The sequence below is a fragment of the Heptranchias perlo genome, chromosome 43 (assembly GCF_035084215.1).
Source record: "Heptranchias perlo isolate sHepPer1 chromosome 43, sHepPer1.hap1, whole genome shotgun sequence".
NCBI classification, from domain to species: Eukaryota; Metazoa; Chordata; class Chondrichthyes; order Hexanchiformes; family Hexanchidae; genus Heptranchias; species Heptranchias perlo.
In genome coordinates, this window is record NC_090367.1 from 1,203,171 (window position 1) to 1,214,795 (window position 11,625).

The 11,625-nt window shown below is 51.9% G+C and overlaps 1 protein-coding gene across 1 annotated transcript in view; it reads left to right on the top strand.

Annotated features, from left to right (window-relative positions):
• Positions 1–268: 268 nt before the first annotated feature.
• Positions 269–11,625, top strand: part of LOC137306329 (histone acetyltransferase KAT5-like) — a 19,409-nt gene continuing 8,052 nt past the window's right edge. Inside the window, exons 1-6 of the mRNA XM_067975478.1 lie at positions 269–495; positions 2,583–2,651; positions 3,319–3,455; positions 4,431–4,496; positions 8,222–8,326; positions 11,288–11,383. Of these exons, the coding sequence (XP_067831579.1) occupies positions 429–495; positions 2,583–2,651; positions 3,319–3,455; positions 4,431–4,496; positions 8,222–8,326; positions 11,288–11,383 (540 nt within the window). The 5' untranslated portion in view covers positions 269–428. The remainder of the gene's footprint in view (positions 496–2,582; positions 2,652–3,318; positions 3,456–4,430; positions 4,497–8,221; positions 8,327–11,287; positions 11,384–11,625) is intronic.

An 11,625-nucleotide genomic window follows, 5' to 3' on the forward strand; every position in this document is an offset into this window, starting at 1 on the left:
TTAAAGCACATAAATGTCCCCTTATGGATAAGCTGGAAAAATCAACTGATTAGAAATTCATGAGTGAGGAGGGGGAATAACATCAGGCAGTGAGGAAGACGACCATACAAGCTGTTCCTTTTTGTTCAGCAAAGGGAGGGAAAGGAAAGTTGGAGTAATTCCTGAAGGAATAAAATATATAATTTTTTTTGGGGGGTTGCTGGTGTTGGGATTTATTTATTTTTGTTGGGCTGTGGGAAGAATTGGGTGCAGGCGGTGCGTGGGCAGCCGCCGGGGGGGGGGCCTTCGGAGGGAAGATGGCGGACGCGGTGAGTCATTAGAAAAGCCGCGGCTGCCGATTTGTTTTTCTTTTCGGGCCGGAGCGATTCTGGTGCCGTTAAACCGCCGCGATTCGGTGTTGTTTCCTCTCTCTCTCTCTCTCCGGGCAGATGGAGGTGATCGAAGGCTGCCGGCTGCCCGTCCTCAGGAGGAACCAGGAGAACGAGGACGAGTGGCGTGAGTATCCAACATGGCGGCGGCCGCTCCGGGCGTAGCGACTCCTCCTCCCGGCCGCTAGGGGCCGCTCCGGGCGTAATGGCGGCTCCTCCTCCCCGCCGCTAGGGGCCGCTCCGGGCGTAGCGGCGACTCCTCCTCCCCGCCGCTAGGGGTCGCTCCGGGCGTAGCGACTCCTCCTCCCCGCCGCTAGGGGCCGCTCCGGGCGTAGCGGCGGCGACTCCTCCTCCCCGCCGCTAGGGGCCGCTCCGGGCGTAGCGGTGGCGACTCCTCCTCCTCCCCGCCGCTAGGGGCCGCTGGTCGCACCTATTTATCGTCGGCCGGCAGGAAAAGACACCTTAAAGAGCCCTTTAAAGGGGAGGGGAATAAAAACAGGACTTCATTTTCATAGCGCCGTTCACATCCTCAGGGGGTCCCAAAGCACTTTACAGCCAATGAAGTACTTTTTTAAAAAAAAAAGTGTAGTCACTGTTGTAAATGTAAACTTCCACATCCAAAACTCTGCCCCCGTATCCTAACTCGCACCGAGTCCCGTTCCCCCATCGCCCCCTGCGCTCGCTAATCTACGCTGGCTCCCGGTCCGGGAACACCTCGAATTTAAAATTCTCCATCCTCGTGTTCAAATCCCCTCCATGGTCCTCACCCCTCCGCCCCCTTCCCTATCTCGGTAACCTCCTCCAGCCCCACAACCCTCCGAGATCTCTGCACTCCTCCAATTCTGGCCTCTTGCGCATCCCCGATTTCCATCGCTCCACCATTGGCGGCCGTGCCTTCAGCTGCCTGGAATTCCCTCCCTAAACCTCTCCGCCTCTCTCTCTCCTCCTTTAAGACGCTCCTTAAAACCTCCCTCTTTGACCAAGCTTTTGATCACCAGTCCTAATATCTCCTTATGTGGCTCAGTGTTTAATTTTATTTGATAATCACTCCTGTGAAGCGCCTTGGGACATTTTACTACGTTAAAGACGCTGTACAAATGCAAGTTGTCGTAATGTAGGAAACATGGCAGAAAATTTGCGCACAGCAAGCACCCACAATCAGCAGTGAGATAAATGACCAGATCATCTTTTTTAGTGTTATTGGTTGAGGAATAAATATTGGCCCAGGACATCGGGGAGAACTCCCCTGCGGTGGGATCCTCTACGTCCACCTGAGATGGCATCCGAAAGACGGCGCCGCCCCTCCGCCAGCGCGGCGCTCCCTCGGCGCTGCCCCTCCGAGTGCTCGAGGACTCGAACCCTCGACCTTCAGACTCAGAGGCGAGAGTGCTCCCCAGCTGATACTGAAGTACTTGTCCAATTCAGGTGCTTCATTTAACAATGAGAGATTGAAGAATAGGAACAGGAGTTGGCCATTCAGCCTATCGAGCCTGTTCTGCCATTCAGTTAGAACGTATCTTAACTCCGTTTTGCATCCTTTGTTCGATATCCCCTGACACCCTTATCCGACAAGAATCTATCAATCACCGTCTTGAAAGCTCTAATTGACCCCCAGCATCGACAGCCTTTTGGGGGAGAGAGTTCCAGATTTCCACTCCCCTTTGTGTGAAGAAGTGCTTCCTGATTTCACTTCTAAACGGCCTGGCTCTAATTTTAAGGTTCTGCCCCATCAGAGGAAATAGTTTCTCTGTACCTACCTTATTGAAGCCTTGTAACATTGCATAAATTGCATTGATACGGGGCCTTTCACAACCGTAGCCAATCCCAAATCTTACCGAAAGGAAATGCTGTAAATTAAAAACTGCCAATGCACAAAATACCCAGCAGGTCAGTCAGTAAAGGGAAACCTGTGGGTTTTTTTTGCGGAACAGCCTCGAAGGGCTGAACGGTCTAATCCAGTTCCTATGTTGCTAGGATGGCTGGTGTCCCGTGGGAACCGTGCCCCGGAAGGGGTCAACGTCTTCAGGAGAGGTAAATAACGGGGTGGACAAGAACAAAAGAATCATTGGGGAAGGGCTATTTGATATTTAGAGTAAAGAGGAAGGGGCATTGTTATGTCAGTTGATGGGCGAGGAGGTGTTGGGCATGTGGGGCTGGGGTGGGGACTCTGCCGGAGAATATAAACCACATGTTGTTTGCTCCTTCTCTTTCTAGCACTTGCTGAGATCCTGAGCGTTAAAGACATCAGTGGAAGGAAGGTGTTCTACGTTCATTACATAGACTGTAAGTATTGCTCATTCATTCTCTCTCTCACCTCCGTACGTTTGTAACTTTATCTTCCAGCCAAATTTGTTGCTGCACATGAGGGGGTAGAGCACAAGTGGATACAAGTCTGTCACTGTGTAACACTGGGGCACAGTACTGGTCTGTCACTGTGTAACACTGGGGCACAGTACTGGTCTGTCACTGTGTAACACTGGGGCACAGTACTGGTCTGTCACTGTGTAACACTGGGGCACAGTACTGGTCTGTCACTGTGTAACACTGGGGCACAGTACTGGTCTGTCACTGTGTAACACTGGGGCACAGTACTGGTCTGTCACTGTGTAACACTGGGGCACAGTACTGGTGGGGACAGGTCTGTCACTGGGTGTGAAAGTAATTTGAGGGGGATTGAACCAGAAAAGTATCACTGCCAACATTAAGCGATGTTGGGTTAAGCTCAGGTCTCTGGAGTGGGGTTTGAACCCTTGTCCTTACTCGGAGGTGAGACTGTTACCCACTGAGCCAAGGCTGACACCCTTACCAACTAAATGGGTAAATGTACCAGCTGTGTCCCAGGAGGTGCCAGCCCAGCTTGTGCTGATTTTTGGGTGGGTTGCAGGATGAGGGGGGGCAGAGTGAAATCATTGCTTGTGAATGTTTAAAATCTGAATCTACTTCTTTGCAGTCAACAAGCGTTTGGATGAGTGGGTGACTCCAGAGAGGTTGGATTTGAAAAAAATCCAATTCCCCAAAAAAGAGGCCAAGACCCCCACCAAGAACGGGCTCCCAGGTTCCAGGCCCAGCTCGCCCGAGAGAGACTCGGTAAAGACTTGTCTGTTTTTTTCTCCATTTGGCCCAAACCTTTAGCCGTTAGCGAGAGAGGGGTTACCGGGAAGTGGGGAGGGGAGGGGGGAAAGAGAGGGTGTTATGGGGAGGTGGGGGGTGAAAGAGGGGTGACCGAGAAGGGGGGATGAGAAAGGGATTACGGGCAGGTGGGATAAGAGGCGGGGCAGTGGGGTAAGAAAGGTTACAGGGGAGGGGGGTAGGAAGGAGGTTGCGGGGGAGGGGGTAAGAGAGGGTTGTGGGGATGGGGGTAAGGGAGGGGTTACAGGAGCTGGCCTGGTGACCCTGAACGGCCTGGCTCTAATTTTAAGGTTCTGCCCCCTTGTTCTGGACTCCCCCCACCAGAGGAAATAGTTTCTCTCTATCGACCCGATCAAATCCTTTAATTATCGTAAACCCCTCGATTAGATCACCCCTTAATCTTCCAGACTCGAGGGAATACAAGCCCAGTCTGTGCAACCTGTCCTCGTAATTTAACCCTTTTAGCCCCGGTATCATTCTGGTGAATCTGCACTGCACCCCCTCCAAGGCCAATCTCTCCTTCCTGAGGTGCGGGATCCAGAACTGAACGCAGTCTCTCCAGATGGGGTCTGACCAGAGCTCTGTACAGCTGGAACATAACTTCCCTCCCCTTTGTATTCCAGCCCTTGAGATTAAAGGCCAACACTCCATTCGTCTTTTTAACATTTTTTTTGTACTTGTCCACTAACTTTGAGTGATTTCTGTACATGGACCCCTAAGTCTGTCCACTCCTCCACATTTTTATGTACTGTGTTAGCTGGTGTTAGTCGGGTGATGGTGAGGGGCAGCGGTGGGCCACGGATCCCCCTGGGCCAAGAGGGGGCAGAGAGCGATTTTAGTGAGTCCCTGGAATCTTTTTAAGCACCGTAAGGTAGCCAAATATTTGTTGTTGCACCCTGTACAGCAAGTAACCTGATCTCTATTCCTCCTCAGAAGAAGACGCTCGATCTCTCGCTGCACTCTTCAACTCCAGGCATTGGCAAAACAATTCCAACGCCGGTACACATGTTTCTTAACGATATACCCGCAGGGCTCTACGTCTTTTTTTAAAAAAAAATTACTAGAATGGTGTTTCTTTTTCCAAGTATGAATTTGCTCTGTGTTCACCCCCGGAATCAATCACTGATTGTGCCACTCGCTCCTACGGCCTCTCTCCCCTTCACCCCCACCTCCAGCGCTGCTGTCCAGAGTTTGTACGAGGGCAACTTTGTGACGACATAGCCTCCAGCGCCCTCCCCAACTCTACCTGTAGGTTAGAATCCCTGCTCACTCGCTGCATCGTTGCGGAAATCAACAAAGTTTCCTCTCTGATCTCAGTGGTCGTTTGAGCTGAAGGCTGAGGCTACAGATGTTATCGTGGTCAGCAGTTACTTTAGCAGAAGTTAAATTACGAGGACAGGTTGCAGAGACTGGGCTTGTATTCCCTCGAGTCTAGAAGATTAAGGGGTGATCTAATCGAGGGGTTTAAGATGATTGAAGGATTTGATAGGGTAGATAGAGAGAAACTATTTCCTCTGGTGGGGGGAGTCCAGAACAAGGGGGCAGAACCTTAAAATTAGAGCCAGGCCGTTCAGGGGTGATGTCAGGAAGTACTTCTTCACACAAAGGGGAGTGGGAATCTGGAACTCTCTCCCCCCAAAAAGCTGTTGAGGCTGGGGGTCAATTGGAAACTTCAAAACTGAGATTGATAGTTTTTTGTTGGGTGAGGGGATTAAGGGTTACAGAACCAAGGCGGTTGGATGGAGTTGAGCTGCAGATCAGCCATGATCTAACTGAATGGCGGAACAGGCTCGAGGGCAGACTGGTTGCCCCCTGTTCCTGAATATGTCTGTCCATTTACTCGAGTATAATAGCCCAGGGTGCTCACTCGTACCTCATCTAAGAGGCCATTGTTCATGTGTGAGCCTGGACAGTGAACATTGGCATTTTATTCACCTGGGGAAGGAGCAGTGAACGTATGTGTGCCTCGCGTGTGCATGCACGCGGCGCCCGCACACACACACTTTCTGGCAGGGACCATTGAAAAAGTATCTGGAACGGGAGCCTTGGCTGATTTGTAAGCTCCCTGCCTCCACCCAATCTTCCTCCACTCAGGAGCACTTGAGACCAACTACAGAGAGCAAACACTGACTGAGATAACTAACCCCATGTAGGTCAGGAATTAAACCCCAAGTGCGTTCTCCATCTGTGTAGCGCACTAGCCAGCAGGCTCAAAAATTGAGGCTGCCTCCAACCCCCCGCCCCGCCCATCCGGCCTGAATTTTGTCCCAACAAGTCCATGCTAACTTTGGACACCAGCTGTTGGTGGTACAGCCCATTGAAAGCAGCCAGTTCACCCAGTAGGATGTCTCATTGGACGGGGGAAGGGCGCAGAGTAAACGCTGAGCTGAGCTCAAGTATAAATGTCATTTGAGAGTGAGATCTGAGCTGTAGTTGGGGTCATTTTAGTCAGCGGAGGTGCCCGTAATCCTAAATGTTGGCATTGATTTCGCCAATGGATTAATTGGTAGAGGTGTCGCCCAGAGCCATACAGGCGAGGGAGGTGCTCGTTTGGGCTGGGTCCCCGCTCCTGCTAACCACCCAGTGATTCCTGCTGGAAAATGCACGTGTGCAAAATGGGTGATCAGTGGGTGGGTCTCTCTCTCTCTCCCTCTCCTCTGAGTCAGAAGGTCGTAGGTTCGAGCCCCCACTCCAGAGACTTGAGCCCCGTAACCCAGGCCGACACGCCCGGTGCCCATACTGAGGGAGTGCTGCACTGTCGGAGGTGCCGTCGTTCGGATGAGACGTTAAACCGAGGGCCCCGTCTGCCCTCTTATCTCCCCGGTGTCCTGGGGCCAATATTTATCCCTCAACCAGTGACACTAAAAAAAACAGATGATCTGATCATTATCACATTGCTGTTTGTGGGATCTTGCTGTGCTCAAATTGGCTGCTGCGTTTCCTACATTACAACAGTGACTACACTTCAAAAAAAAAAGTACTTCATTGGCTGTAAAGCGCTTTGGGACGTCCTGAAAGGCGCTATGTAAATAAAAATTCTTTTTTTTTTGTAGAGCCCTGTTGTGTTACCCTGTATTGTGCCAGTGTTAAATTGTTTCTGAATGACAGTTCTCCATTTGATTATGCAGCTTAAAAATGTTCACAACCGTACTGTAATGATCCAAGCCTCCAAATTGGACTATCTGTTAACGGAGAATCATTGGACGGTTTGTCACGAGATGTCTCCAGCTCACGTGGGCAGGTGCTAGAGGCACCGAGTGGCAGGAGGCCGAGACTGCAGCAAGCTTTGACCTTGTGAATCTGCTATCACAGGCCTCTGAAAGCCTGGGAGTCTCCGAGTACTCCCAGTTGATGAATCCTAGATCCAACCACGCTGGTTGTATTGGCAGATTCCTTTCTGGTCTGCGGGGTGCCCATTTACAAATGATTTTGAAGTTGACGAACTGGGAGATTAAATGGGTGTGAATGTCCAAGTATGATCTTGGCAGGCCAGTGTCAGCTCCGGCTCAGTGAGTCTCTCTCTCTCGCCTCGGAGTCAGAAGGTCGTGGGTTCGAGCCCCCACTCCAGAGACTTGAGTCCCATAATCCAGGCCCACACTCCCGGTGGCAGTGCTGAGGGAGCGCCGCACTGTCGGAGGGTCAGTGCTGAGGGAGCGCCGCACTGTCGGAGGGTCAGTGCTGAGGGAGCGCCGCACTGTCGGAGGGTCAGTGCTGAGGGAGCGGCCGCACTGTCGGAGGGTCAGTACTGAGGGAGCGTCGCACTGTCGGAGGGTCAGTACTGAGGGAGCGCTGCACTGTCGGAGGATCAGTACTGAGGGAGCGCTGCACTGTCGGAGGGTCAGTACTGAGGGAGCGCCGCACTGTCGGAGGGTCAGTACTGAGGGAGCGCTGCACTGTCGGAGGTGCCGTCTTTCGGATGAGACTTTAAACCGAGGCCCCGTCTGCCCCTCTCAGGTTGACATAAAAGATCCCACGGCCACGTTTCGAAGAAGGGCAGGAGAGTTCTCCGCGGTGTTCTGGCCAATATTTATCCCTCAGCCAACACCTAAAACAGATTATCTAGTCATTTATTTTTCGTTGCTGTTTGTGGGAGCTTGCTGTGCACAGATTGGCGGCCACGTTTCCTACGTTGGCTGTAAAGCCCTTGTGGGACGTCCTGAGGTGGTGAAAGGCGCAATATAAATGCAAATCTTTTCAGAGGCGGGTAGGCTGTAGTTAGCCTCAGTATCGACAGGTTAGGGAAGGGGACAATTCAGCCAGGATTCCTGCTCCTGACCCCTGCTGGAAAGTGCATGATGTTCGGCGAGGACAGGATTGCCTTCAGCCGCAATGCCCTACCCAGCCGGACATCGTGCCAACACCCACTGTCTGGTCTCGAGCACGCAGGACGCGTTACACGAGGGGGGATGGGCCCCTGTGGAACCCGTACCCCAGTAAGGGCTGGCATCTTCAGGCGAGGAGGGGGAAAGGCGGTGGGGAAAAGGTGGGGGGGGGGGAGAAAGAACTTCACTTGTGGGACATTTCTCTAGGGCAGGCAGGACTAATGTAACAAGTTAACCCAAAACCGTCTGTCTGGTTGGACTCTTCAAATCTAGAGTCTTAGTTTCCAACCACCAGGGAATCTGAAATATCTTAATCGGACAGTCAGGCTGTGGTCGGTCGCACCTACCCAGGATAACCCGTTGTCTTTCTTTCTTTCTTCCCCTTTTGGTATTGTGAAACAGGGCTTGCCTTACTTAGTCACCAGTGCTAGTTTACAAAGAGTCCCTGTCGTGAAGCTACCAGACAGAACCAACAGCATTGAAAACGTCACCAAAAATTTGTTATCTGTGAGTTGCATTCATACTTGTTTGACTGATTAATGGTGATTTGTGACTTGTGTTGTGAATTTAACCCTTTTTAGCCTGTTGTGCCTGATTTCCTGCAGCATTGCTGACTGTTTCATTGACTCTGCATTGCTGACTGACCGGTCACCACGCGGCTCTATTTAAATTTTGCTTTCTCTCCTAATGGGTGCCCCCAGGCCCACTCATCCTCCGCCCCCCCTGCCCTGGCATCTTATCCAAGTGGCCATCCTTTGCAGGCTGGAAAGTGGTCACTGGGCCATCGGAGCTGAGGCCTGGAGCTGTTCCCTACCTGACATCGCCCCCACCCGTATTCGTGCACGTGCGCGTAAACACACGCGCACACAGACACACATGTTCCAGCAGGGCGGGTCACTCAGTGGCAGGAACCCTGCACCCTCCCGCCCCTCGGCAGTCTTTCCCCCCCCCCCACCCCCCGGCATGGAAGAGCACGTATCAGGGGAGGTGGGCGTTGGTGGGTGCCCGTGGAATGACACCCGGGCAGGAGTCAACGGGCCCCAGGAGCGGAGGGATGAACGCTGCGGGGAATTAAAACTCAGTTGCCTGTCAACTTAAGTTAAAACGTGTCCATTGTCCAAGCAATAAAACCCAGTCACAAGCAGATCTGCCTTGGCACAGTGACTAGGAGTAAAGTGCCCACTGCCCCAGGCGCGGGCCCCACTGTGCGTTGCTGTGCCTCCTTCGACCACGCACCTGCCTGGGTGCATGTTCACGTTGCTTGTTCCTTATTTTTATCCACATTTACAACGGGAACTGCCTATGTGAACTTGTCACACCGCTGCACCGCCTCCGCTGGTGGGAGGGTGTAATCGCAGCGTGACGTGTTTACATAGCCAGTTCCTATTATAAGATGGTAAGCCCCTCGAGCCTGCTCCGCCATTCAATCAGATCTTCAACCTCAACTCCACTTTCCCGCCCGATCCCCACACCCCTTGATTCCCCTAGAGTCCAAAAATCTATCCATCTCAGCCTTGAATATATTCAACGACTGAGCATCCGCAGCCCTCTGGGGTAGAGAATTCCAAAGATTCACCACCCTCTGCGTGAAACGTGGACACAGGCATTTCTAATACAGAGTTGACCGAAAGTGCAGGCCGATTTTAGATGTATTAAATAGATATATCATACAAGATACACATGCTGAATGAGACCAATGGAAATGTTTTCTAACGTTGCCAATTGTTACAGTCCATGTTTGCTCCAACTCCTCTCTCTCTCAGATCTGAATATGTCTCTTATGAGCTGAGATCTGTGTCCTTTCCTCTTCCATGAACCCTTCAACCCTACGGAAATGTTAATACATGTTTTTAATAAGTCCAATTTAGAAATATACTCTTTCCTCCCCCCAAACCCAGGCCTAACGAAACACCTGACTCGTCTCGTGTTATCGTCAAACTTATTATCATCTGCCAACCTCGCTCTTAAAGCTGGCCTCAAGGAGCCAAGCACGAGCGGGTTGGGTGGGGGGAATTGTTCTCATGGCTTTCTCTTTTTTTTCTCAATCTCGTCCAGTGGGAGGAAAGCCCTGTTCTCCACTAGGAGCAGGAGGAGACCATTCAGCCCCTCGGTCCTGTTCCGCCATTTCAATCAGATCTTTGCTCCATACCCCTGATTACCCCTTACCCAACAAATGTCTATCGATCTCAGTCTCGAAAGCTCCTATTGTTTCCCCCTGACCTCTGCCCCCCCCAGTGCCAACAGACTTTTGGAGGGTGGGGGGAGAGTTTTCCAGATTTTGCTCTTGCCCCTGTAGGAAATTGCAGAAGGTGAGCCCAGCATGTACAGAGCGTAGTAGCGAGATGTTGGCTTGCTGTTAAATGTCCTTGTATACGGTTGGTGTAACGGAGGGGAGGGGGATAGCATGACTGGTTATTTTTGCCCCGTTGTACGATGAATTGTTGACCGTCTCTTCTGGCGTGAGTTAACCCTTTCCAGCACTAAGGGTGCTCCCCCAAAGGAAGGCTCCAGAAAGGCAGACTGGCACCTGTCTATAATTCTTTCCAAATCATTTAAATAAAATAAATACACCAGGACCTGCAATGTAGCTCTCAAAATTTAGATTTGTTTTCTTAATAAACGGTTGCCCCAGTTGGCCTCTTCCCAGTTGCCGGCACTGCCTGATACTTCAGGCTTCGAGAAGATGCTTTGGTTTACAACACTTCTTGTTCCAGTTGCCTCCCCTCTCTCTCCATCATCGTAATCCTAAATGCAAATCTGTGTCTTGCTCCTCCCCTTGGTCTGGGCATTTGGTGCCCGATGGGATGAGCTTCTGCTATACCACCATTGGTCAGTCCCAAGGGTAGCCTGGTCAGTCTAGACAGCACCGAAGAGCCTGAGACGGTCACCACCCTACCCGTCTGCACCTCCAGTCTGAAAAGGTGCAAAGATTCTTTCTTTTTGAGTTTTGGATCTGTAAATTCAGAGCCGTCGTGGCTGGAAAGGGTTAGTTGTTATTTCGCCGGGAGTCTGCGGTTGTTTGCCTCCTGGCCCCCCAAGTGGACCCACCCGCGACTCACGATGCTTGTCGGTCTGTTAAGGGAGTTTAGTGCAGCATGGTGTCCCCTTCCCGGTCTCTCATGTCCTGCAGCCGACCTCCTCCCCAGCCTCCGCCATCCTGCCCTGGGACAGTGGCCAGGAGGCACGCAGCAGAGCCTGGGGCTGACCCACACTCCCTCCCTTCACCGCCCCCACCCTCTCCCCACACACCCCAACGCGGAGGTGCCCAGCCTCTGCTCAGGGCCTCCCTGTAGTGAGCTGCGTTTGGGGAGCTTAACGGGATAGTTTTTAGCCAGAAAATTCTACCAGCAAGCTTCTGAAATAACATGCAGCGTTTTAGGGGGGTGGGGGGACCGTGTATTTTGACCTGCGTGTCTGACTGATGCACGTTACACCCTTTGCATGAGAGATACTCTGATTCCCTTGCAGAAGAGGAAATTGGAGGCAGTTTCTCTCGCGACCCAGTGCTCTCCAGCGACTCCTGTGGTATCGGCCCCAGAGACCCCAACACCCGTGTACGCACAGGTGAGTTTCAGACAGAGGCGGGCAGAGGGGTCCATAACGTCACACAAAACCAGTTGGTGCAGATATTCCATTACATCGAATTTACAGCACAGAAACAGGCCATTCCCTCCCCTCTTCATCTCACCCTATCAGCAAATCCTTCTATTCCTTTCTCCCTCATGTGTTTATCCAGCTTCCCCTTAAATCCATCTACACTGTTCACCTCAACTACTCCATGTGGGAGTGAGTTCCACATTCTCACC